Genomic DNA, 27,539 nt, shown 5'->3' with positions numbered 1-27,539 from the left:
CCGCTAAGATGTCCCGATGGCCCGCCTCTGATCTGCTCCTCTTGTTCTGTGCTATGAGATGTTGAAGCCTATATTGAATCATTAGCAAGTATCCTTCGCTCTGACGGCCTTTCTCTTCCCAGTCCTCGAGACACATTTCGCTTTTCTTATCCCCAATCCATAAATTAAGCTCTCCCAAATCACTTCTCAAGCTTTCTAATTCTTGAGTTACGCTCTCGAGGGCGTACTTATCCTCCTCTTGCTTTCAGAGAAATTCCTCGTGCATTTCCTAAGCTTCTCTTCTTACCTCTCTTAGTTCTATCAAAGCTTTGGACCCTTTGTCCTCTACACTGCGGTAAATATTCGGAACTGAGAAGGAAATTCTCTGTATGTTACCCTTCAACCAAGCTTTGTAGGTTTCATCGTACCCAGCATTAAATCGATCGCGGCAATGGTGTCGGCTTCATTCGCACTGCTTTTTTCCATTCTCTCAGCATCTCTGAAGCCTCAGACACTCTATCATCCCCGATGTCGAACACATAGATACGGTAGTATGCTTCTGGAGGTGTAGTCTGTCTTTTTCGAACTGTCTCAAGACCTGGATGGGTACATATGGGCGAATACCTCGAATACCCGGCAGAGGAAGCATAAGTTGTCTGTCGCCCCGTACTATGACATCTTTCGAGATGAAACGGTCGAACATCCACCGGATGTTTTCTTCTCTCAACTCAGAAAAAATTTGAGTCCATCTTTCTTTGGTTCTTCTTTTTTCTAAGTCTGCCCAGAATAACATGTCATTCAAACTCTTAAGAGCGTTATGCTTATCGAGGGTATGGAGTTCTTGAGTTCCGTGTCTCTTTACCAAGTGACTCATTATCCACCATTGGAGGAGAAGGTTACAACCCTGAAAGTAATGATGCCTTTCCTTGCATTTTCCCAAAGCACGGTACATGTCGGAAAAGATGACAGGTGCGATAGGATAATACTTTACTTTCCCTTGGTTCAGATGTCCGTGGAACAGAGTGTGCGCAAACATTATCACTCGGGTATTGATACTGAGGCTCGGGCCGTGTGGGAAAACCAAGAATTAGTGCGACAGTGAATGCCAAAGGTCTGATCCCGTCCCATTCTCTGAAAGTGACCTTGAACTCTTGGTTGTAATTCACATAAAAGCTCGCATACCCGAACCTAGCATATAGATCCATAAAAGAAATGCTAGAACCTTCTGCCCAGTGGGCGTAATCTTTTCTTAATCCAAGCCAATTTACGATATCCTCGAGAGTAGGCTTGTTAGGGATTAAGATGTTTTCATGCTTTCTCACTCTTCTTTCAAGTCTTGTACCGACTGTTTCTATTCCGTCCCGAATTTCCTCTATTGTTGGGGTGATCTCCATGGTTACAAATCGGAACACCATTTTCTCGTTGTCCCAATAGCATGTAAGGACTTCAATAAGCTCGGGCCAACCAACCATGTTGATGAGTTCTGTTAGGGCTCCTATATATTTGTTGAGGAACCTTTTGTGAACCATAGTAAGGTCGTTGTACCACATCTTGAGCAGAACTGGAGATTCCACTACCATGTCGAATTTGGGGAATCGATCCATACCTACAAAATAAAGCACAGTTAAGATTCCCTCCCCCAAATAGGCAACAGTCAGGTTTGCACACATACATCTTTCAAATGTCAAATAATATGGTATGTCGTTAGGTCATGGACCTTGGACATGATTTTGGCGGTTTTACTAATGGACTATACGCTTGGGTATTAAGCCGTCTTAGGCTAATGCTTAGATTTGGATTTGGTTTCGCTCTACTCTAGGTTGACTAGAATTGGTTGAGAAATGACGGTTACCCGAGTCAGACAAACAACGGGGTGAAGTCTAATAAACGACGTTGGATGACCACAAGCCAACTATTCGTTTATCACTTCCAAAGAATGTCAAGTTGTGCTTTTTCTGAAGGACAGTCGTGGTAAGCCACGTAACCGCCTTTTTTCCTAATGCAATCTATTTGCCGTTTGGCGGAATCGGGTGCCATGAATGCCACAATTCAATATAAGCGATAAATAAAACAAGTAGACAGTTAAAACAGATAGCCAAATAAATTAATCTTAAGGTTAGAACCATTCAAATCCCCAGCGGAAGTCGCCATTCTGTTTTATTTAAAATATAATTTTTAGATTGGTTTTAAGAGTCACCACTTAATTTTAAGAAAAATCAAGAAAACTGATTTTCAATAGATTAATACAGGAAATCAATCGAAAATGCTTAAAGAGGGTTCGGGGTTCCTATTAATATTCTAGGAAGGTTTTTAAAGCACCTAGAATATCCGCTAATGCGGTTATCCGACAACTAATTTATTTGGCTAAAGTAGTTTAACTTAATTTGATTGAACAAATTTTGTAGTTAGGACCATTTTAAGGGAGAAATAGAAAAATGTCGCAATATTATTTAAATGAAGTATTTTGTAAACTTATGTATTTATTTATTTTTAAGTTGAGTAAGAAACATATGATTTAGTTAAGTGATTAATTCAAAATGGATGTCTTCTAGGGATTTGAATTTTTTGACCTTAAGGTTAGCGGCAAATATTAATGAGTACATAAACACAACAAAGAAGGGAAGGAAAGAGATTTGGGTCGGGTCAGGGTCAAAGGGATTAAGTGTTGTGGGCTGCTGATGGGATATGTAATTGAAGAAATTGTGTTGGGTATGTAGAGTGGGCCGGCTGGAAAAGGGAAAAAGGGCCCAAAATTCAGTCACTTAAAATTGAATTGGATTCAAACTATAGCCAAATGTAGTTGAACTTAGTAGATTAGAATGAGTTCGACTAGTAATTAAATAAGATGAATTAATTTACGACCACTTAAAAATATGTATAAAAACAAATGAAAATACACACATAATTATGTAAAGCATATATATTATTTACAAATTATAAAAAGTGACAAAACTAAAATAACTTGAAAAATATTTTGAATTTTATAAAACTAATTATTTTAAATCGTTTGAAATTGAAGAAGCTCGAAGACTAATTTTCATCGGGGAGGGTCAAAATTGGGTGTCAACACCACCAAATGGAAAGTATTAGTAATACATACAATAATACCATGTAGGATGTATAACTAATCCATGGATTAATTATACTTAGACCCAAAAATTCTACCAAACATAGTACTAATTAATACCATACATAATACATGGACTATTTCTCCTAGTACTTCCTACCAAACGACTCCTTAGTGTCTACATAGCTTGACAAGGATGAAAATGGGCCAAAGCTATTGCTACTTTGATTGGAGAATAAGTAAATTTGAGATTAATTATCTTAGGATTGCTATTTCATTCTTAATTTGAAATGAAAATAGCACTGTATCTAGAGATAAATAATTTCGAAATTAAGTTATCCCTTGATTTTATATACTAAAATTAATTGTTTCTTATTTCTCGTAACGAACAAGCCCTTAAAGTAATATTATCTTCTGAAACTTATGACCCAAAATGTTTATGTGACTACATAATTTTATTAAATATAATATGAAAAGCTTAAAATTAATTTGTTTATGTTATCTTTCTTTTTTCAGTGAAAATGTGAGGGATAAAGCATGAGTGATGAAAACGTAGGAAAAAGAAACTTTTTTTCCATGGTCGAAAAATAGACACGAAAAAAGAAAGGTAGAGAAATAGACTACTCTCCAAGAAAATTATTTTATACCTAAGTGTAGTTAATAAAAGGTGAGTGGGGAATTAGTAAATTGGATTGTAACTTGTAAAACTATATACTTTTTTAATACTTTTAAAAGTTTTCAATTTAATTCCCTCCATTTTTTTTCTCCTTTCCTTTTCCTTCCTTTTGCTTTTTTGGTGGAAAGTGAAGTGCCATTTTTCTTATTAAATAAAATAGGTCACACGAATAAAGTAATATAAAATATAAACGTATTTTAAAACACTAAATATATTTAAATTGCTTGATAAAATTATAATTTACAAAAGAAATGTTAATAAAATGATGTATAACTACAAGATATTTGTCAATCATTTGAGATCACGAGTCTCAATTGTTTTTTAATTCTTTTTTTTTATGTCAAATTAAATTATATTAGATAAAATGGAACGGAAGAAATATTAGATTACTTAATGGTTAAGACGAGAGCAAAAAATTGCATGTATGGGCCACTAATTAGCTCACTTTTGGTTGCTTGTGGACAAAGTAGGCAGAAAGCTTCCGCACAATGGCTTTTTACTATTACTTTTTCCCTAGTGTTACATATTATATATATATATATATATATTACTCTTAAAAAGGTGCCAATTATTTCAAATTGTTCTCTTTTACTTCTTCATTAAGATGGGATCTTTCTTTTAACCTTTTGTCGTTCGTTGGAATATGAAAAAGTTGATTTTCAATTTTCAAATGTAAGACCATAGTCACTTTATTTTTACACATGAGCCCAGTTCATTTTGTAAATGACCTAGAGATCTTAATTCTTTTTCAATAATTAGTGAAGTTTATTAAATAAGGAAGAACGACATTTTAAAAACAAATATTTCATTGATATTGGCTATTAAGTGTGTACAATTCTTAGAAGCTGAGTATGAAAATTTCTTCCAATACAGATATAGAATACCGGATGAAAAAAACAAAACAAAAAGTTCTTAGAAGCCGGATACTATAAATTAGAGGAAGTATAATGTTAAACCTTTTTTCCAGAAGAAATACATAAAATACTAAGGAGGTCTGGACATGATTTTGGTTGCTATTTGAGAAAAAAAAAAAGTACTCCTTCCATTTCAAATTTCAAATATGTTATTAAACTAATAGATTAATTCGATAAAAACATATTTCAATTTAAAATAATCCTTAAATACATATATTCTAATTCATATTCCATCATAATTAAAGTAGCTAGAAAATTAAATATAGCATATTGTATTATGTTCTCAAAGGTAGAATATTGATGATTACTTCTTTCAAGAATCTAATTACATCCAAAAAAACAAAAATCAATCAAAATAACAAGATAATTAAGTGATGATTACTAATTATTAAACAACAAAAAATACCTAAGTTGTTGAACTCCCAATCAAATGATCATCTGGATTTTGTGCTGCATTTTGGATAAATTGTAGTTCCATTCAAAGGAAACTTAAGTTGACAATTTAAGTGCAACCAAAATTTAACAGAACCAAGAATCCCTACTCTCCACCTAGTTCTTGTATTTCCTCTTATATCAAAAACAACTTGTCCCCTTCTCAAAAATAATTCAGCAATTTCTCCATCTTCGGGTTTCAACGGAATTGGCGATGACTCAACAGGATAATACAAGTCAATCGACTTATTTGAAGGTACATCAAAAGGATCAGCGTTTAAATACGCGATTTTAACACCATGGAAACTAAGTGTGTAACTTGTTTCGTAGAAATTAGCGTGGGCTTTTGAATTGTCATTTTCAGCCTTGATTACAATTGAGACTTTGACTACTAGGACACTTGCCATGTCATATGAAAATTTGTCTAAATGTGCACTTACTACACTCATTTGTGGTACTTTGGGTCGGATCACCATGTACCCAATGAATACGACCATACCCGTGATGATCACGGCTATGGTCAAGAGTGTGCAGATTATAGCTGCACACCAAATTAGTGGATTGGTGCGCCGTTCTGGGCCTAAAACCGGCTTTGGCATTGGTATGAGTAGAATATCTTGAAATTCTCCACTCAGCACTATCAGATCACTAAGGTTGACTTTTGTTCCTTCTTGATGAATATGAGTCAAATAATTTCACTTAACACCTTCAGATTACTAAGGCCGACTTTCGTCCTTAGCTTGATTGATGAGTAGGTCTTTTAGATTTTACTAAGACCGACATGTGTGGTCAGTAGGTGGTGGTGGTTGAGAGTGGTGACAGAGTGACAACATTAGGAGGAGTACTCAAAGGTTTTTATTTTTTCTAGAGTAGCAGATGTGTGAAGGGTATTTTAGAAGGTGTGTTATGAGGAGGAAGTGTGTGGGTTCTTGGCTTTAATTGTTGGGTAAGGTTTAAGTATCTTCTTTTCCTAGAGATAAAGTTAGCTTAGCTAAAACTTCTGCTTCATACCTTATACTATTAAGGAATAAAAAAAAAAGTCTTTTCCGTACTTAAATAAAGTGAAAATACCAAACTTAACAAGCCGTTTGCAAGTTTTAAACAACTTTTTGCTCTTAATAATACCTTAACAATGATGCATACTGAGGTGCAAATTAATAGACTGACTGAATTAAATTTGAATAGATCAAATTAAATCGGACTAAAATATAAATCATAACTTAAACTAAATTTACCAAATTTTAATTGTTATATTTGATTCTTTTATATATATAAAAAGGGGAAAAATAGTACTTGATAATATTTTATTTTCATTTATTCTGGTTATACAAACATATTCATATTTTGACAAGATTTTTCATAAGACAATTTGAGTAACATATTAGTCCAATTTTTTATGGACTGAAATAGGTTTGAATAAGCTAAAAAATGGGATGGATTGAGCGGATTCTAATTTTGCAATCTCTAAATGCGCATATATATATATATTTCTTTAGATATGTAATTAGGGTGTGGCGGATCTTAAATAAAGACAAAGTAAATTCAATTACAACGAAGTAAGGTATAATTATCAACCAACATGGGTTGTGGTGCACTGGTGAAGTGCTCCACCCTTAACCTGAGGTCTCGGGTTCGAGCCCTGGGTATGGAGAAAATCATGTTAGGAGCGCCACCCCTGAATGGGCCCTGCAGAGCGCGATCCGAATTTAGTCGGAGCTCTAATATGGGCTCCGGACACCGGGTTGGAAACCAAAAAAAAAAGGTATAATTATCAAATTATATACTAGAGTATAGAGGGTGACATGAATCGTATGGAGATGGATCCAATTCAAGTCTACATTTATAATATGAAGAGAGAAAAGAGCAGCTACTATTTCTATAGCAAGAAACTATACCCTATTAAAAAGAATCACAGAGAAGAACTAATCTAACCTCCGATCGTTTGGTATGAGAGATAAGGTATAATATATAATATCAGAATAAAATGTACTTGTTGACACCCAATTTTGGACCTCCACAATATATATTAATCATCGAGTTTCTTAAATTCCAAACGATTCGAAATAATTGACTTTATAAAATTCAAAATATTTTTTCCAGTTATTTTTTAATTAATTTTATCATTTTTATAATTTTTAAATAATATATATATTTTACATAATTATGTATGTAATTAGTATATTTTATCAATATTTAAAAATCTTCTCAAAAACGATTTCACATTTTAAGTCGAATGTTCTTTAATTTAGTTTAATTTCAATTATGATTACAATTAGTTTCTATTTTAAATTAATTACTTCATAATCGAGTTTATTATTTTATTTCGTTGAAATTAAGAAGCTCGTTAGTTGATTATATTAGTTCGTCCTATTTAAATTTAAGCCAAATTCACAAGTTAAACTCAATTTGGTTAACAAGTTGGCTAATTTTGTAATTCATTTGGCCATGTCTTAATTTCAAATCTAGCTTCTTATTTACCCTCACCTTTAAAGCCACTTAAAGGACTAAATTTGGGCCCTTTTCTAACTTTTCCAGCAGCCCAACAAGACCAATTCTTTAATAACAACAACAATACCCATGCCCAGCCCAATACCTCAACAACCCAGGCCCAATACAGCAATACAATACAATCAGCAACCCAGCATACATACAGCATACTAAAACAACCCAGCAACGCTCTTCCCAGAAACGTTAGCATCAGCTCCAAAACGACAACCAATAGCAGCTAACATTACAGCAAAATACACGGCGTCCTATCTCCAACGTTCACAAAGGAAGGACACGGCGTCAAATCCCTTGTCGTCTTCTCCCGTGTCCCTCTCAAGTCGTACATCGCGAGCAGAGGAGCAGGGCACGCGTTTCTCCCCTTTTCTCTTCCGGAATGGGGCGAATTTTTCAGAGAAAGGATGTCTCCCCCGAATTGTGAAAAGAATTCCCCCCCCCCCCAAAAAAATCTACCTAATTTCCTCCTATATAACATCTTTTTTGTCCATTTGTGGAGGGGGAGAGATTTTTCGAAGTTGGAAAATTTTGGGTTAGAGAAAATAATTAGAGGTTAGAGTGGAAAAAGATATACTAAGGAAAGAATACGAAAAGAATCGCTAGTTTGCAAAAGATAGGAGATTTCATTTTCCTTTTTTTTCTTCTGCTCACTGTTTGGCAAAGCTCGTCGAAATTCGGTGAAGCTCGGTTTGTGGTGAAGTCACTGTTCTTTAGTCCGTTGTCCCAATTGCTGCTCCAAGAAAGGTAATCCTGCCCCCTCTCACCTTCTATTTCTATATGGTGGGTTACACCACATTCTCTGTACCCATTTTGTTAAGTGAAGTTGGTTTCTGCTTTGGCTTTACTCTTCTGTGAGTTTGAGTTATGAATGTTTGTTAATAAGCATCAGTGAAATCACTTTGGAGATCACATTGGTCATTGCAATTTGTTAGCTCGATTTTACTTTTTATAGTCAGCTGAGCCACTGCCTTATCATGCTTAAAATAGTTTGGATGTTCGTTCGGCTTCGACTTCGAATGTGTTAGCTATATAGACTTGTTTTCTTCACTATTTGCTTGTGTTTTAGTCGCCTTCTTTGTCGTTTCAATTATGTGTTAGCAGACTCTCATCAATGGTAGAATATCTCGTGAGACTCGTAGCTATTCTTGCACAACTGGAATGTTGTCTATGGCTGCCAATTTTCGGTTAGCATTGTTATATTAGTAGCCCGTCATGATCTTGTTTAGTTAGATCATAGGCCTACTGTTATATCGGCTCTAGATATGCGTCTACTTGTTTTTACATGTTTAAGCTGAAATTCCCATGATAGTATGCTAAAATCATGATTCGGTTTGGTTAGAGTTGTCCTATTAATATAAAAACTTAAATTTTGGACAAGAGCTTCAGAGCATAATTTAAGCTTCTTCGGTTTGAGCATTTCTAAGATCTTGTCACTTTGATTTAGTATTGAACCTTATCATAATCTGTGCTTATCTTAGTCACTTACGATTCTCTTGTGGATAGAAATGGGACCTTGAATATGGTTAAATACCCCTCTTCGAAAGTTTGCTTTTGTGATGACTTAAAAAAATGTATTTTTGGATTCAGCGTGAGCTATTAGTATCCATTATTTCCAACCAATGTTATTCTTTGGTGCTATGTGAGTTATTTGGCGAAGTCGAGATTAAGATTAAGTTAGAAAGATTTGAGTCTTTACCATGATGGATTTGGAAAAATAGGCTCATCAAGCATGCTTTTTTTTCTTCCTTTTTTAAATGTTCCCACAGAACACTTCTCTTAAATTTGTAGCATGTGGGTTACTTTCAAGAATATGTCCTTTGATTGAGATCCTTGCTAATTTGATGCCATCTCTTTAAGCCATTTGGAATACTTGAATAACATTCAATGAATTTGTTGATGACTAGCATGTAAGTATTTTATCATCCTTAAATTTGATCTTATTTCTCCTGTTGCACAAATTTTCTCCATGTTTCTGTTATACTTTAAGCTCGGCCAATTTATTATTGTATGCCTTGTTCATTTAAAAAAAATAAAATTGGTATTGATCCCTATTTACTAAAATTGTATTGTGTTTCATTTTATCTATATATTTCTAGTTCGGTTTGAATTTTTACTAATTCATTTCCCTTCATTGTCTTATGGCTATGGTCGAGTTCTTTGAATTCCTTACCTTCCTATTTTCACTCAAAATGGGCCACGGAGGCCCAATCGTGTTATATCTCGAGTCTTCGCCCAAAGCAAAAGAAGACATTGAGGCAGATGCTTGGAAGTCAGATTCAGGTTGTATACATGTGGTATACAACCCAATATACACGAAACGAGCCTAAATATGGCCTGTATACAGTGATATACATAAAGAATACACATGTTCTGCCGTAATTTTACCGTATTTAGAATAATCACTTTTTGAAATGTTCTAAGTATAAAACAATTTGAAAAATACTTAGAAAGAGTCGCCACTTAATTTTTTTAAAGAAATTAAGAAAACTTGTAATTTTCAAAGATTTAAACAGAAAAAATCATTTGAAAAATACCAAAGAGGGTTCGGGGTTCAATTTACACTTCGAGAAGGGTTTAAGCATTCGAAGTGCCCGCTAACTTACGGTTGACCTGTGACTTGACCAAAACATGTTTCGACTAATTTTTAGGAAAATGATGATTTAGCGTAAAAATAATAACTTACAATATATTTGATTAACTTTGAGAAAATAACTAAATAAATGACACATTTTTATTTTTTTTATTTTTTAGAGAAAGGGACCCAAAAATGAAGCATTTCACTTGAAATACAAGTGATTAGAATATTAATAAAACTAGATTAATTAGAATTTATTTAATTCATTTTGAAATAACAATTTAAACCAATTTAATAAATTAAAGCATGAACATCATTTTAAAATAATTGACTGACCCTTTTTGAGAAAATGACCAAGTAAGTATTTTATTTTAATTAATTGAAAAGGCTTTTTAAAAGTTTATTTGGGAGAGACTTTAACTTGAAACAATTTTAAACGAACTAAAAGTGTGTTAAAAAAAACATTAAATAACGTTCTTTTTAATAGCAAAGAGTTTTAATTCAATTAATGATATAAGATCTTTATTAGTAAAATAAATGAACACAAAAAAAGTATTAAAAGTAAATCAACATAACAAAAATAACTCATCTTTCGGGGAATCTAATTAAGTTATTTAAAGTTAGAGTTAAATAAGATTAATCAACACATGATCAAATCATTAGAAGAGTAAGAGAGATAATGAAATTGGGCCCCTTCTTGGGCCAATTTCGCTATATTTTTAAGCTTTAATTCAATTCCCGTTTTTGGTATACAACTGATGTATATCAGTGTATATCAGCATGTATATCAGCCCTTTTTATGTATCTCTTGCTTCCGAACACATGTATTTTGCTCCAGACCTGTGTTCCTGCATTTTTGACCTGTATATGAGTGTCTACGATGTATATCAATGTATACGAGCTATATCTCAGCCTGTTTTCAGCTTTCTGAGACTTGTTTTCAATTTCCAGTCCTTGTACAACCCTATTCGGATGACCTGGCTGATTCAAAGAAAAGAAAAATTAGGCCCCTATGGCCTATTCATCGAAATGCAACGAGAGGGTGGAAGCCCGTGAGGACTTTCTTGGAGCAGTGACCTAAAATGAACGAGCTGAGGAGGGCAGCGATTCTTCCACCGAAACACGAGTACGAGAAACTCGAACGAACAAGACAAAAACAAGCGAGAACCAAGACTGATCCGAACAGTTTTAAAAAAATTTGGTTTAGATATATTTCTTTCTCTCAACACTTAGCTAACTCTTAATATGTCCTCCCCCTCTTTCAAATGAAGAACAAAGGGACTTTATAGGGAAAACAATCGAGTTCGGATTTTGGGGGAAAGGGTAGAAAATTTGGAAAAGGGCCGGGGTATAAATGGAATTCCCAACCGATTTCAAAGTTCAAAATCTCTTCCCAAGGACGGGCAGAAGTTGTTGTTGCCAGGAAATCCAAATTTCCAGCCAAAATCCAAAAGTTGAAATAGACGTCGACGGCTTTGATCGATTCTTTGCTCTTAAGGCGTGACATGGCGCCCATCCTTGCAAGTAAAAGACGGAAATCGCGGAGCAGGGATAAAATTTCAGGCGGCTGTGGTAGGTGCAAAGCTGTTCGAGCTGCTCTGACAGAGGAGTAAGACCCGGAAAGCTGTACCATTGACGCCGTGAGTTGCTTTCCGTGTATTTGTGGACGTTGGAGCTGCGGTCGTTTGGGAATCATTGTTGCCGTTGGAAGCTGTTGTTGCCGTGAGCTGTTGCTGTGAGGTTAACGTTCTAGAATAATGTTGCTGGATCTCTTTAGAATAGAATTGGGCCGGGTTGGAGAGAAAAGAGTGGGCTGGGTCGTCTGGGTTGCTGGAAATTCAACTTGGATTGCTGAAAAAGAAGTAAGCAGGCCCAAAATTGGTCTTTTAAGGATTGAAATAAATTAATTAGGTGTATAACCTCAAATAAAATTAGATTGTAGTCAAATCAAAATTTAATCAATGAATTTGGTTAAAACTTGACCAATACGAATTAATTAGCGAGCTTCTTAATTTCAACGAAATAAAATAATTAACTTAGTTATAAACTAATCGACTAAAAAAAAAAGTAATTTATTATATAGATAAACTACTTAGTAGGATATTTATGTAAAAGTAAAATCTTTATTGACGCAATTTTCGAATACTTTTCAAAATGTAATAATTATATAAAACATATATATAATTTAGAAATCATAAAATGACTAAAATTACCTAAAAGTGACTTGAAATATATTTGAATTCTTTATAAAATTAATTATTCCAAATTGTTTGAAATTAATGAAGTTCAAAAATTAATTCCTATCGTGGATGTCCAAAATTGGGTGTCAACAATACACAGATTTTATGAAGGCAAAATAGGTCCAAGGGCATTGACCCAATTCCAGCAGGTCCAGGTGTCAACGAAAATGGGCCTAAAAGGCCCAAAAGAATTTACATCAGCAGATTTCAATCAAATAGGTCCAAATTCATTGTTTTGGGTCATTTTTAGTATTAGGACAAGTTCTTAAAGTTGGGCCAAAAGCCCAAATTTCATATATTTCTCCTTTGCTCCTTATTTGTTTATTATGTTGACTAACCATTTATTTGATTGTGAATTAATTTAATTAAATTTCCATAGATAGCCATTTCAACTTTTTATCATATCCAAATTAAAATATTTGTGTTTTTGCTCTATTTTTATTTAGTCTTGTCATTTAAATTATTTTCCTTTGGGAAAATCTCCCTTAGTCCTTTTCCTTAAGATAATTAAAAATGATAATAATCATAATAATAAAAATAAAAATAAAAATAAATGATAATAATAAAAAATGAGTTTCCTTTTACTTGGTTAAACTTTTTAAAATTACTCAAAATCATTTTTAGTCAAATCATCGGTCAACCACAAGTTAACGGGCATTTCGAGGGCCTAACACCTTTTCGGAATGTACATTGAATTTTGAACCCTTTTATTTTCAATTGATTTTATCTGTTTAAATCTTTTGAAAACCTTTAAATTTTTCTTGATTTTTACTAAAAAATTAAGTGGCGACTCTGTTCTTTTGGAAATTTGATTTCTCTTAAGCCATAAGTTTAATCGATTTTTCGGAAACTTTGTCATTTTTTATTTTATTTATTTTTTCGAGTAAAACAGTACGATTATTTTATGTTGTGTTTGGTTATAGATATATTAGTTATTTGTGAGATTATTTATCCTACCATTTATAATGAATAAATTATCTCATATATATGAAGGAATTATAAACAGATCTAGTGAGTCGGGTGGGTGAGTATCTTCAATCAAAACAATGTCATCTGTAAATAGCATATACCATGACACCTCACCTGAATATGATGCGTCAATTCATCCATCACCAAGGCAACAGAAACAGGCTAAGCGTTGATCCCTGATATAACCTCATCTAGACTAAAAAGTACTTTGAGTCTCCTTTCACAATTCATACCTAGGTCTTGACTCCATCATTCATGTACTCTATCGCCCTATTATAAGCCATCGATACACCTTTAAACTCCAAACATCGTGAATAGACACCATATGCAAATTCTTGTGAGATCGACGCCTCCGATCCGCATAACTTTGGTGCCTACTCTGAGCCGTCCTGAGTCTAGGTTAGGCTAGCATTACCTTAGACTTATGACCCGTATGGGTTAGATAGCTTTAACTTTCTGCCGACGTCGTTCAGATGACTTAGCTCCTTGTAGATTGGGGTAGCAGACTTGAGTCTGATAGTTTGAGCCTTAGATTAGGCATTATCGCTACTTGCTGCACTTCTGTATCTTCTCCCTCTAGTCCTGACGCGTTCTCGAAGGTTTGGTGCATCACTAAAGGTGTGGGATTGAGATAGTATAGGCTTGGAGCCTTTTCTGTGATTTCTTAGAGTGGACGACGTTTCATGGTGGCTATTGTTGGATTTGATCCTATTAGAGATACCATCACCCCCGGGGTCGTTCTTTCTAGCTGGGCTGAGAGCGTATCGCTGGCTAGGTAGACTCAGTGATATCGACGATCTCCCCCGGGCCTCTCTTTCTAACTGGGCTGGGAGTGTGCTATTGGGTGTCCCCGGGTCGATATTTCTAGCTGGGCTGGGAGCTGACTGCATGGTAGGACGACTCGCGATATCTACCTCACTCTTGGGTCCCTCTTTCTAGCTGGGCTGAGAGTGGACTGTTTGGTTGGGTACCCCCTAGGGTCATCTTTCTAGCTGGGCTAAGAGTGCATTGCTGGCTTGGTGGAGTCTGATGGATTATCTTGGTTACTTTAGGCTGGGAGCCCGGTTTTCCTCTTTCTCATTAGACTTAGTTATTTTGTGTACCTATCGGGCTTATGGGGGTCCGTTCAAGTTTTATTTAAACTTGCGCACGAGTGTACCTTCTGGGCTTATGGGGGTCCAGTTAGGTTTAGTTTAGTTGTACTTAGTTTATTTCTGGTATGCTCGTGTGCTTTCTTTTCATATCCGCTTTGACCTTTCTATGTCTAGATTCTATCCTTTCTTATTGTTTTTACCCTTTTTGCTCAGTCGGCCTGTGATGTATACTGATTACCTGTTGTTTTGGTACTCATGCTACACTCTGCATCTATTTCGTGATGCAGGTCTCAGTACCGATTACCAGCGGTGATTAGTTCCAACCTTCTTTTGCAACTGTGACTCGGAAACGAGGGTGAGCACTTGGAGTTTTGGGTTTGTTTTGCCTCCTTCTTTTGTCTTAGCTAGTCTTGTTGCTTTTGAGACACGCTTTGTGTGGTCCAGTTTTGGGACTTGTAATCTTTATTAGAAAACTCTGTTCTAGTGACTTCTAGGTTCTGGGAGGGATTTCTGTATATATAATTATTTTGGTTTGTTTCCGCCTTGTTGTCCTTGTTTAGACTATTGTTTTCGCTAGTTTCTGCCCTTACGCTCATTACTTGATGTTCTGGGTTACGGGTTGGCTTACCTACTGGTAGGGTATAGCAGGTGCCGTGACGAGTATTATGTTTTCTAGTATAAAATTCTCTAATATTGTATCTGTTTTTTTATGCAAACTTTGAAGCAACTTAAACGCAGAGGCGTATCTAGAGGGGGTGCCGTGGGTTCACGTGAACCCATGCTCCCCTCTCTAGATTATATATAGTAGTGTTATATTTTTTAAAAAATATTTAAATATAGATGTGTGAACCCATATTCAAAGTATCATATAATAATGCGATAATGATTGGGTGCACTTCTCTAAGTGAGAGATAGAAATTTAAATCTTATATGTATCTTGTCTCTTTGAGTAACATTTTTCCAAGTGATTATCGATCAGTTACACTTTTATCGTTTCAACTAATTTTTCTTTTATTTTTTTCCTTTATTCTTTCAAAATTTTCAAGTGTGTTACATTGAGAATTCCTAAAAAATTTAGCATTGTAAATTTTTATATAATTAAATCAAATGTGTATATTAAAATTTAAAACTAGTAGTATTATATATTTTGGACCTATAATTTTTAAACTTTAATTGTTCATATTACGAATTAAAGGTCAAATCGATCAAATTTATATTTAAGATACATTTTTTCGTAATCATGCACCCATCTAGGGGAAATTTTAGATACGCCTCTGCTTAAACGAAGGAACAAAAATCAGATGTATTAATGGTGTGTTTGGTATGAATGGAAAATGTTTTCTAATGTTCTTATGTTTGGTTGTCTTAAATGTTTTGATAAATATTTTCCAAATCAACTTATTTTCTTCAATTCTAAGAAAAATGACCTCCCTTTAAAAAATTAAGGAAAACATATTTCAAAATTTTCCTCCAATCTCAATAAAATTTAAAAAAATTCTTTTTTTAAGAAAATCAATTTATTACCCCTACCCCCCCATCCAGCCCTTCCCCCAAAAGCAAAAAAAAATAAAATTAACAATTTAAAATTTTCTTTATGAAAAATTACTCAAATTCTAATATTTTCTATTTTCTTTAACCCTCCCAACTTTGGACTACCCCTACCACCCCCACCCCTTCCACAAAATATATTAAAAGTTTGTTTAGTCCGCCCAAACCCACCCACCCTATCCTCCCTTTACCAGCCCCTCCCCCTCCCCCCCCCCCCCCCCCAAAAAAAATAAAAATTAAAAGTTTGGTTTGAAAATATTTTTAATTTAAAAAATAAAAAAAAAAATTGCCCCACCCTATGCCGACCCACAACCAAAATGGATGGTGCCAAAATTCACTCTCCATTTTCATCAAAAATCATCCCTCTATTCTTCTCAATCCATCATGAAATCAAGAACTCATCTTTCAAAAAAAGAAGATGACTTGTTCATTATTACTATAATCTTCTTCACTTTCGATTCAAATTTTTTATCTTCCTCATTCCACCCAACTACAACATGTAACATCTCCAGCAAGTTATGTTACTCATGTGTCTTTTGAATTATTTAAATTCGTAAACCTTATTGCTTGCTGACAAAAAAAAAAAACCTTCATCTTCATTTAGCATAGTTGGAATCGAAATTATTGAGTGTTTTGTACATCATCTATTTCGATTCATCAAAATCAATTTCAAGAATATTTCCAACCCCATTTAACAATAACAAATTGATTTGAGCTCGAAATTTTCAATTTGATTGTAGACCCCCTTTAAAGCTTGAAGCTTTAACCATCAATGGTGGTAGTATTTTCTCAACCCCTTTCAACAATAACAAATCGATTTGAGCTCAAAATTTTCAATTTGATTGTAGACCTGTTGACACCCAATTTTGTACCTCCACAATATAAGTTAATTATTTCGAGCTTCTTCAATTTCAAACGATTTAAAATAATTAGTTTTATAAAGTTTCAAAATTATATATATATAATAATAATAATAATAATAATAATTATTATTATTATTATAGTTTGCAAGTTATTTTAAATAGTTTTGTCACTTTTTTGTAATTTTAAATTAATATATATGTTTTATATAATTTCGTATATAATTAGTATATTTTATAAACATTTCGAAAATCATCACAAAGAAGATTTTAATTTTAGTGAGTATTTTCATTAATTTTGTCTAAATTAGTAGTTTATATTTTGAGTCATTAGTATATTGAGTTAATTATTTTATTTCGTTAAAATTAAGAAGCTCGTTAGTTAATTATATTAATTCGTCTCATTTAAGTTCTAGCCGAATTAATTGATTATATCTCATTTAAGTTCCAACCCACTTTAATACACCCCATCCCGGCCCAAATCCATTTCTCCTTCGCAAAAGAACCCAATTTTCCAGAACGTTAACACCACAACAGCAATACACATCGTGAGTTCACGGAAGACGCGACAATGGCAACGGATACACGGCGTCCAAGTATGAGTTTTTTGTCGTTTCTCTTTTGCCTTGCCAGTAGTTCGTACAGCATCCGCCAGCCCGCGTATCAGTCCTTGTGGTCTCGAGATGGAGCCACGTCGACGTCCAAGGACAAGTCTTTGATCCCAAGCGTCGATTTCCACTTCCCTCTTTCGGAATGAGGCGAAAATCGCAAAAAAAGGTGTTTGCCCGATTGGTGAAAGAGTTTGGATTTTTGAATTTCAAATGGACCCTTGTTTATTCCGAATTTTCGTTTGTTTCCCCCATTTTATTTTTGAACCCTAAGCTTCCCCTCTATAAGCAGTTTCCTACTGTTCATTGTTTGGGGGGGATTTTTGGATGAAAAAAATAAAATACCAAAAACAGCTTGAGAAAATTATTTAAAAATAGGCATTAAATACCTTTTAAAGCAGTTGAGGTAACTAGTTTTTTTTCAGTATTTGGGGCTCAATATTCTGCCCAGATTTTCTTATTGTTGCTAGTGTTTGAACTTCGTGGTGGAAGAATCGTAGTTGTTGGCTTGTTGTCCCTGTTTGCTGCACTTCGAAAGGTAACGCCTCTCTCCATAATGATCTCTCCCTATTTTTCTTCTACCGTAGAGCAATATTCCGGTGACGGAAGCTTTTATCTAATTGATGGTGGGTTGTTGTTGCTGTTAAATTGATGTACAAGACTTATTCTTGGCTGTTTTCCCTGAGATTAGTCATAATATTGAGTCGAGCTTTGAAAATTTGTTGGTGTTTTCTCCGCTACTCTACCTGGCTCTATTTTGCCGTTTCGCTTCTCGAATAGCGGTAAATCTATTTTATTGCTCAATATTTGACACCCTATTTTTCATTCCTTCACCCCTAGTTGGACGAATGAAATAAGGGGTCTACATTCCAAGTATGTGTATCGAGTCCGTAGGTTGTATTTTGGTTATTTATTTATTTATTTGTTAGTTTATTGGGTCTCTATTGAGATGTATGCTTTACTGTCTTACTCTTATTAGTATGTTGGTTGACAGCATTGTTATAATCTGTGTTGAACTTATTTGTTAAACTTGATATAACAATGGGAACCAACGACATATTGATATAAATTCTGTCATCACCTCCCCTGCTGTCGTTTCTCTCAACAGTTGATGTTAGAACAAGTTTGAACGCGTTAAAAGGGTCATCTTCTTTGTTGTTTGTGGGTGTTAGATGGAAATTAAAAATTCACGTTGAAATAATAAGCAATATGTTTTTTGCCTGTTAAAATTGAAGTTTAAGGCAACTTTACCATATTGTCAACTATCTGGACCCACAAATTTAGGATATGCATATTTATGTAATTTTTAATTGAGCATCTTTACAATGATTGGTTTAAACTAATTGATTCGGTCGAATTATGAGCATGTCTACCTTGTAAGATAGTAAATATGTGTGAATCTAATGCCATAATTAAATGTTCATAAAAATGTACTTGCTTTAGTTGGTCGCTACCTTCGGTTTAATTTTGACAAATTAGTCGATTATTAGAGATAAATCGAATTGCATTGCCGAAAGTCACTCAAACATGCTTTTGTTTTTAATTCGGAGAGCAACCGGAAACTTTTATTTTTATTTTTTATTTTACTCTTTTTATTTATTTATTTATTTATAAACTATCATGTTTGTCCAGAAATGACTTGAGTTAATTGTTTAATAGTTATTCTCGGGGCATTATAAGGTATAATGTTCACTGTTGCTTTTAAATTTCGTTGTGGTTCACTGTTGCTGTTTGCTATGTAGAGACAATCTGTCAATTTTACTTTCATTGTTTGAAGTTAGTGGATGAATTTTTATCACTGATCCTTTTCTCTTTATTTTTTTATATTATATATATACACATTTATGTTTTTTGTCTTGGCTAATTCAAGTTGTGGGATGATAACTTCATTGATTTTATTTTTAAATTTTTTCGCCAGTGCATTCTTTATTCCATGTCACTTTCCTTTTTTGCTAATTCGTTCTCTTCATTTGCATGTGAAATCTGTCGGGGTCCTCGCGGACTCTATTCTTGCATTTTTCTTGAGGCCATGGAGGCCCATATTCCATTTTTATCCGAGTCAGCCAGCCTATTAAAAATCGACGAACAGGTCCCGAAGCCTGAAAATATGCATCGAATCGGAAAGTTGAAGGAATTGGGCCAAAAGCCCCAATTTTATTTTTAAAAGTTGTATTTTGTAACTTTTGGGCCTAAGCCCTTTGCATTTTAATTAGTATAAATTATAGGAACCACATATTCCTTAAAAATGATGTTTGCAGGATACATAACATTGTGCACGAGATACATTAGGTTTGATACATTCCACATAGCGGGATACATAACGTTGTGCACATGATACATTAGGTTTGATACATTCCACATAGCGGGATACATAGTGTTGTGCACGGGATACATGCGGGATACATATCGTTGTGCACGTGATACATAGTGTTTGATACATTTCACATAGCGGGACACATAACGTTGTGCATGGGATACATGCGGGATACATAGGTAAATAAGGAATTTTTGAAATAAGTAGGGATAAATGAATATTAAGACAAGTAAATGAGTGTAGTTAAGTAATTTGTCCTTTTAATTATCATTACTTGATAGTTGTTAGGACAGGTACCAAAAGAGAAATTGGGCCATAAACTCAATATTATTAGTCTAGGACAGGTGTGGAAATAGGCCTAAGGCCCAAAGTAGAAATTTGGCCCAAGTGTTTGTCTAGGTGAACAAATTCAGACTTGGGCCCAAATCTTCTTTCCTTATCTCCTTTATTTGTTATTATGTGTTTCATCTGTTTATTTAATTTCGAGGTTTCAAAAATTCAACTCCCCAAAAGATAATCATCTTGAAGTAAATGTTTAAAAAATTAAGTAAATATTTTACTTTCACTTAGTCTAGCGTGTTTATCTTTTAAAAAAATTAGTCAAATAATTAATTATCGAATAACCGCATTAGCGGGTGTTCTAGGTGCTTTTAAAACCCTTCTTAGGACACTAATAAGAACCTCGAACCCCTTTTAAGTTTTCAATCGATTTCCTGTTTTAATCCTTTGAAAATCAGTTTTCTTGATTTTTTCTTAAAAAATTAAGCGGTGACTTTAAACCAGTCTAAAATATATTTTCCTAAAACAAGACCCACTTTAAAGCTTGAAGCTTTGTCCATCAATGGTGGTAGTATTTTCTCAACCCCTTTCAATAACAATAATTGAATTTGAGTTCGAAATTTTCGATTCAATTATAGACCAACTTTTAAGCTTAAAGTTTTTTCCATCAATGGTGATATTATTTCCAATCCATTTCAACAATAATAAATTGATTTGGACAAAGATTGAAATGGATCTCTTAGTTTTCATTGAAATGATATGCTTTATGTGTTTTTGTTTGTGAGATTTTGAGAATGATGCCAATGAAAATGAATTGAAGAACATTTTTTCATCTTGTTTGATTTTTAATGGAGATGAAGGGCTATGTTTTTATTTTTTATTTTTAAATATCATAGTGATTTAATTCGGGTCATGGGTGAGTAAATTATGAAAAATAGGTGGGTTTTCATATTTTTAGGTAAATAAATATATACAACTAGGTAAATTATTTAGATGATATCATTTGTCAATCTGTTACTCTTAAGGGTATAGACGATCCAAAAGAATGTCGGTAAGGATATATACAACCTTAAAGTATAACAAAGGGTATTGGCATATTATATATGATAATTCGGGGGTATATTTATCATTTTTCCTTGTTTAAATTGACATACATTTCCTTCAATTACACATGTGAATATGATTGTCCGTTTAGGTCATGGGTCATTTAGGACTCAAGGTATCTTTCTAATGGATCCGACACGTCTTGGGTGTTGGGTCATCTTAGTTCAATGTGCTAAAATTTAAAATTTGATCTCGCTCTACGCTAGTCTTACTAGGAGTGACTTTTGAAAATCAGGGCCCAAGTAGACAACTCTGGTTGGAACTATGTCAACTATTGGACAAGGAATAATCCAATAAATTGTCAATTATTCCAAAAAATGGTTGAGCATAAAAAAGACCGGTTGTTGGATCGCAAAACCCTTCTTTAATATTTTGTATATTTTATGTCGTGGTAACAGAGGTAGGCCATGAATGCAAATGATAGCTATCAACATAATTTGAATAAATAAGGCAAAGATAAGGCAAGATAATTTAGTACTTATCCATCGATTTTTTATTGTCATGGTTTCCTTTTTGAGAGTCAAATTATAAGAACTTTGACTAACATTTTATGATATTTTTTCATCATATTGATAGACAAAAAAAATACAATTTATAATACTTTTCATATAATATTTAAAAATCTGAATTTTTTGTTTATAATATCGGATTAATATAATTTAAATTAACTTAAAAAATTAGTCAAATTGACTTTCGAAAAGCGCAATATGACAATTAAAAGTGGATGGGGGAGAGGGGGGGGGGGAGAGTAATTATTAAAATCTTAAACAATTAGTCAAAAAAAATCATGTCTAATAGTTAGAACCTAATTAAATCCCCAATAGAGTCGTCATTTCAGTTTTTAATGTTAAAAGAAATAAGACAAGTTTTCAAAATCGATTCTACTTTTAAGAAAAATCAATTCTTTAAAGAGTCGCCACTTAATTTTATAGAGAAAATTAAGAAAACTTAATTTTTTAAGACTTTAACAGAATTAAACCTAAAAAATTAGCGAAAAAGGTACGAAATTTTCATTTACAGTTCAAAAAAGTTTTTAAGGCATTTGAAGTGTTCACTAACAAACAATTATCCTACAACTTGAAAATTACTTATTTGACCAATTTGGAAAATATGCCTAAAAATAAATTAATATAATATACTTTAGAATCATTTGAAAAGAAATTAGACTTAAACACTTGAAACAATCTATAAAAGAAAATCAATAAAATAACTAAGTAAAAGAAAAATAATGACAAAACTGGTTCATCATTAGGAGACTTAATTAGACTAAACTTAAACAAACAAAGTTAGGGTTAGACAATGAGGATAAGTATTTAAACCTATCAAATGCCCAAATTGGGCTTATAGGGCCGATAAATCAGATCTTGTCCGCCTGGACTGTTTTTTTGGGCAAATTTGTTGGTGAGAATATTTTGGGCTTTCGCCCAACACCTGTCCTAATTCTAAGTGGGCCGTACTGAAATTAAAGGAACATGACTGAAATACACGTCTTATGTTTCCCTTATTTCCAATATTCCCTTCTATTTCTAAAAACCTCTAAAATCTCTTATTTCTTTAATGTATCCAAGCTACATATTAATGTATCCGAGCCAGTATTTAATGTATCCGAGCTACATATTATGTATCCAGTTTATTTTATAATGTGTCTGAGCTACATATTATGTATCCAGTTTATGTTATAATGTATACGAGATACTCTTTAATGTATTCGAGCTACATATTATATATCCGGTTTGTGTTACTTTTTAAGGGATTAATGTAATTATAAATTAAAAAGGGATAGATTGTAATTTCATATTAAAACTATGTGATTCCTAAAATTTAATGGGTCTCTTTTCGCCCATTTGAACAGTTGTCTGCTAATAAATTGTGTTCATCCAAATACATTGATGGGGTGTGTTTGGAAAAAAAGGGAAATATTTTTTATGAAAAATATTTTCTGAAAACAAGTTGGTTTCTTACTTATTTTCTAGTGTTTGATAAATAAGTAAAAATAATATCATTTCAAAAATATTTATATGTAATTTAGGAAAGGAGTGCGAGTGGTCAAGTAGGGATTGGGGGAGTGGGTGGCTGGGGATGATACAATAAACATACAATATTACTTATAAAACTTATTTGGGAAAATTACTTATATACACACATTTACTTACCTTAATATCCATTTATCCCTACCTTTTTTTAAAATTTCAAAAATCCCTTAATTCTCCCAATTCATAAAATCTTTTAGATACATAAATATTTCACTCCTATTTTTAGCCTACACCCACTCCCCATTTCACTCCTCCATTTTATCCCTAAATTCTCTCCATTTCTTTAGCAGTTACAAATTTCAAATTCATTTTGATTTTCAGAAGATCTCTCTCAAGTTTATCAATTAATCTATTTCTGAATTTCAAATCTTTTCTATTTCCAATTAATGATTTCAAATTATTCAAGAGGTAGATTTCTTTCCATCACTTCAATTTTCGATTTCTTTTATTATTATTTTTTAATTTTTTCATCGTAAAAAATAATAATAAAATTACCTCCGCCCCCTATCCTCATTGAAATCTTATTGAACCTTTGCAATTTTAGTTAATCATATTGTCGTTGAAAATTTTTCTTGAAAAATATTTATTTTCTTTTAATGTTTCTACTATTGAAAAAGGTCCAAAAAAAAAAGAAGAAAAAAGTTGGATCTACCATAGCACGGTCATCACTATCAAAGATATAGATTTTTAATATATCTCGTTTATTTTGAGTCTTAAATTAGTCTTTGTTAGTATTATCATTGATCTAATACATCACTGCTACAATAACATTTGTTTTATGCAATGTATAATGTTCATATGTAAGGTATTGATACATAACTGTAATGTTGTTGAATCTTTGATTACTGTTTAGCATGTTCAATAGAAATGTACTTGATACATAAATTTTGTGTTATTTATCACACACAAAAAGAAGCTATTTTGAAACAATTACATGTATAATGTATTTTTTTTTTAATTTTAAAATATAGTATTTCTCAAACAAAATAAGATACACAAATAATAAGGTATCATACACTAATTTTTTAGTTATGATACGTAAATTCAAATTTATACTAAATATATCTGATACATAACAATTACTAAACAATAATGTATCAATCTCAAACTTAAAATCTTATGGACAACATTTTCTTATTTAATGTATCTAGTAGAAATACAACACTTATCAATTTAAATTGAAAGGATCTTCATGATCTCAAACAAAATAAGATACATAAATAATAATGTATCATGCACTAATTTTTTTGTTATGATACGTAAATTCGAATTTATACTAAATGTATCTGATACACAATAATTACCAAATACTAATGTATCGATCTCAAACCTAAAATCTAATGGGCAACACTTTCTTATTTAATGTATCTAGTAGAAATACAACACTTATAAATTTAAATTGAAAGGATCTTCATGATGCATCTTTTCAAATTTTTCGATAATTTTGAATCAAAATTGAAAGAATCTTCAATGAACTAGGAGAATAATTGTGAAACTCAAAGTTTTCAACAATTTTGAATCAAAACGGAAAGGATCTTCAATGAACTGGAGAAGAATTTTGAATGTCAAAATTTTCGACAATCTTGAATCAAAATCGAAAGGATATTCGATGAACTTGAAGATTCACAAAAGAAATCGTTTGTCCAACAACAATTCCATCACTTTTGTATTCTTCATAACTCACCTCGCTTATCCAAAATTTCGACAAAAGTTTTTATGAAACAGAGAGAACGATGAACAAGAAGAAGAAATTTAATTTTTGAATTTTTTGGTTTGTTACACTATAGGATTTTGAATTCTTGACAATAATTTGGAATGGAATAACATAATTTATGGGACCTTAATTTGATTTTCAGCTCTTTTTTTCCCTTAATTAGTGCGACAAATGGATACTATGAGATCTTAATTTGATTTTTCAGCTTTTTTTTTTCCTTAATAAGTGCAACAGATTGATACATAATGTATCAACAATAATGTATCCGGATCCTTAATTATGTATCTGAAATGCCTAAAAAATATGGGATTTATGTAATTACAAAAATAATAGGGATAAAAGGTAATTTAGATTTTACACTATCGTATTTATGTAAGTTATACAACTTATTTTTCCTACCTTTCATTAAAGAAGTATTTTTTCTCATTTTTATAAAATTATCTTTTTAGAAAAAAATATTTCCTTCGTACCAAACACACAAATTGTAGATTCATTTGAGATTTTTTTTCTTGTAGGTTTTCCTGGGAAGATTTAGTTAAACTGGAAAACACGTTCATTAGGTTCCTTGTTAGTATCAGCCGGGTGTATAAAATCGAATCGAAAATTGAACCAAATCGCAAGTTGAGTCAAATAAAAAAATAACCCGACTAATGATTTTGTTTGATTTGGTTTAGTATTGAAAAAAAATCGGACTATATTTAGGATGATTTGACTTTAATTAAAAAAAGTCAACCCGAGTGTCACATCCAGGTGTGTACGTTGTCCTTTACTCAGTACCGAAGTCTTACGAGTAGAGCCATCAATATGGGTTAGGCCTGTTGGGCTAGCCTGGCTTAACCCGGGATTTAATAGGGCTGGGCTAAGATTTTTGGACCCCATTTAAGAAAATGGCTTTTTAGCCTGACCTGAATATGTCTGCTGATTTGTGGGGCTTGAGAAATATAGGTAGGGCCGGCCCGTGGGCCGAATAAAAATAATTAAAAAAATATAATATAATATTAAAATTTAAAATTAAAGAGAATCCAAACTCAAAATCTATTTAATATTTAACTAATTGAAACCGCATATAAATTGCAGATGAAAATGAAGATGTTAAGACAACCTTGCCACAAGCTGATTCAGATATGCTTGATGAAGATCATGAAGTGTTGGATACGCCATAGATTTCATGATGTGTTAGATACGCCATAAGTTTCATGATTTTTTTAAGGAGTTTATATTTAACTTTTTTATGGTTGGAATATTGTCACATTTTTTGTGTTTTAAGGTGACAAAACAATTAGGTTAATATTTCTATTTATATATTTATACTTTTATTTGAAAAAACCTTAATAAATATTATAAAAATAATTTTATTTGTGGACTTGATTAACAAGTAGTAACATTAACATGATGTAATATTGTTTTGTCGATATTTATGATAATATTTTTAAATTATAATTGTTTTATGAAGAAAATATAATTTAGACTGGTTTTAAGAGTCGCCACTTAATTTTAAAAAAAAATCAAGAAAACTGATTTTCAATAGATTAAAACAGGGAATCAGTTGAAAATATAAGGGGGTTCGGGGGTTCTTATTAATATTCTAGGAAGGTTTTTAAGGCACCTAGAATATCCGCTAATGCGGTTATCCGACAATAATTTATTCGGCTAAAATGATTTAACTTTAACTTAAATTGCAAAATTGAGTTGTTTTGTAATTAGAACTATTTTAAACGGGAAAAGGGGAAATATTGTGATATTATCTAAGTTAAACATTTTGATAGATTATGTTTCAATATTATAGGAAACAAGTATTTAATTAGTTAATTTTTAGAAGACTAGTTTAGAATGACCATCTTTCGGGGAATTAAATCTTATTAACCTTAAGACTAACAACAAATATCGACAGGTAAACAAATATAATAAAGTAAAGAAGGAAAATTGGGCCCAAGTCTGGTTTACTGTTCACCTGGGCCAGTACTTGGGCCTAAGTCTTAGTCTAACACAAAACAAAATATTATTTGGGCCTTAGGTTCAATTCTTCCACCTGTCCTAAACTAACACAATAATAGCAATTAAAAGGACAAGGGCTTAGGCCCAAAATAACAAAATACAATCTTTTATAAAGATTAGGCCTTTGGCCCAATCTTCCGATCTATTTCATATCCTTCAACTCCAGGACCTGTACGTCGATTTTTACAGTTGGATGTTTCGGGTAAGAGGAATTTGAGTCTTTACGGCTCTCCCGTAATACAAGAGAAAATAGGAGTTCATGGTGAACTCGGATGGATTTCACATAAGAAAAGAAAACACATAAAATAAATCAACACCTACTTATAATAAGATTAACAAAGTGATTTTGAATTAACTAATATTTGAATTCAAACTTAAACAAATTACAGCAAAACATCGAATCTAGTGTGATCCAGTAGACGCAATCTTATCACATTACTCAACTAAAATAAAGGACCTTCTATCCTCATAATTAATAAACTTAAAATTCCTTTTAGAAGCATGAAATAAGAGGTAAAGAGTAAAATATTTGGGAGGGGGGCAGTAGCTATAATATCAGTGATTAAGTGACCAAAATTCTAAAGGGAAATTATTTTAATTATGCATCTACACCTAGATGCAACATCTATGATAAAC

General features: G+C 32.7%; 2 protein-coding genes and 1 pseudogene across 2 annotated transcripts in view; all 3 read right to left on the bottom strand.

Moving 5' to 3' along the window:
• The window catches only part of LOC125826823 (long-chain-alcohol oxidase FAO4A-like), a 143,860-nt gene that overhangs the window by 29,572 nt on the left and 86,749 nt on the right, over positions 1 to 27,539 (bottom strand). The gene's annotated exons all lie outside the window — the stretch shown is intronic.
• On the bottom strand, positions 470 to 1,583 carry LOC125826343 (uncharacterized; annotated as a pseudogene).
• LOC125826834 (NDR1/HIN1-like protein 12) lies at positions 5,024 to 5,836 on the bottom strand. The gene has a single exon (XM_049506177.1). The coding sequence runs from the start codon at positions 5,665 to 5,667 to the stop codon at positions 5,071 to 5,073; it is 597 nt and encodes a 198-aa protein (XP_049362134.1). The 5' UTR covers positions 5,668 to 5,836; the 3' UTR covers positions 5,024 to 5,070.

This window comes from Solanum verrucosum, unplaced genomic scaffold (assembly GCF_900185275.1).
Source record: "Solanum verrucosum unplaced genomic scaffold, falcon-dt-bn FXZP01000060.1, whole genome shotgun sequence".
Classification (NCBI taxonomy): domain Eukaryota; kingdom Viridiplantae; phylum Streptophyta; class Magnoliopsida; order Solanales; family Solanaceae; genus Solanum; species Solanum verrucosum.
Note: the sequence above shows the minus strand (reverse complement) of the source record. Positions and strands in the feature narration are given on the sequence as shown.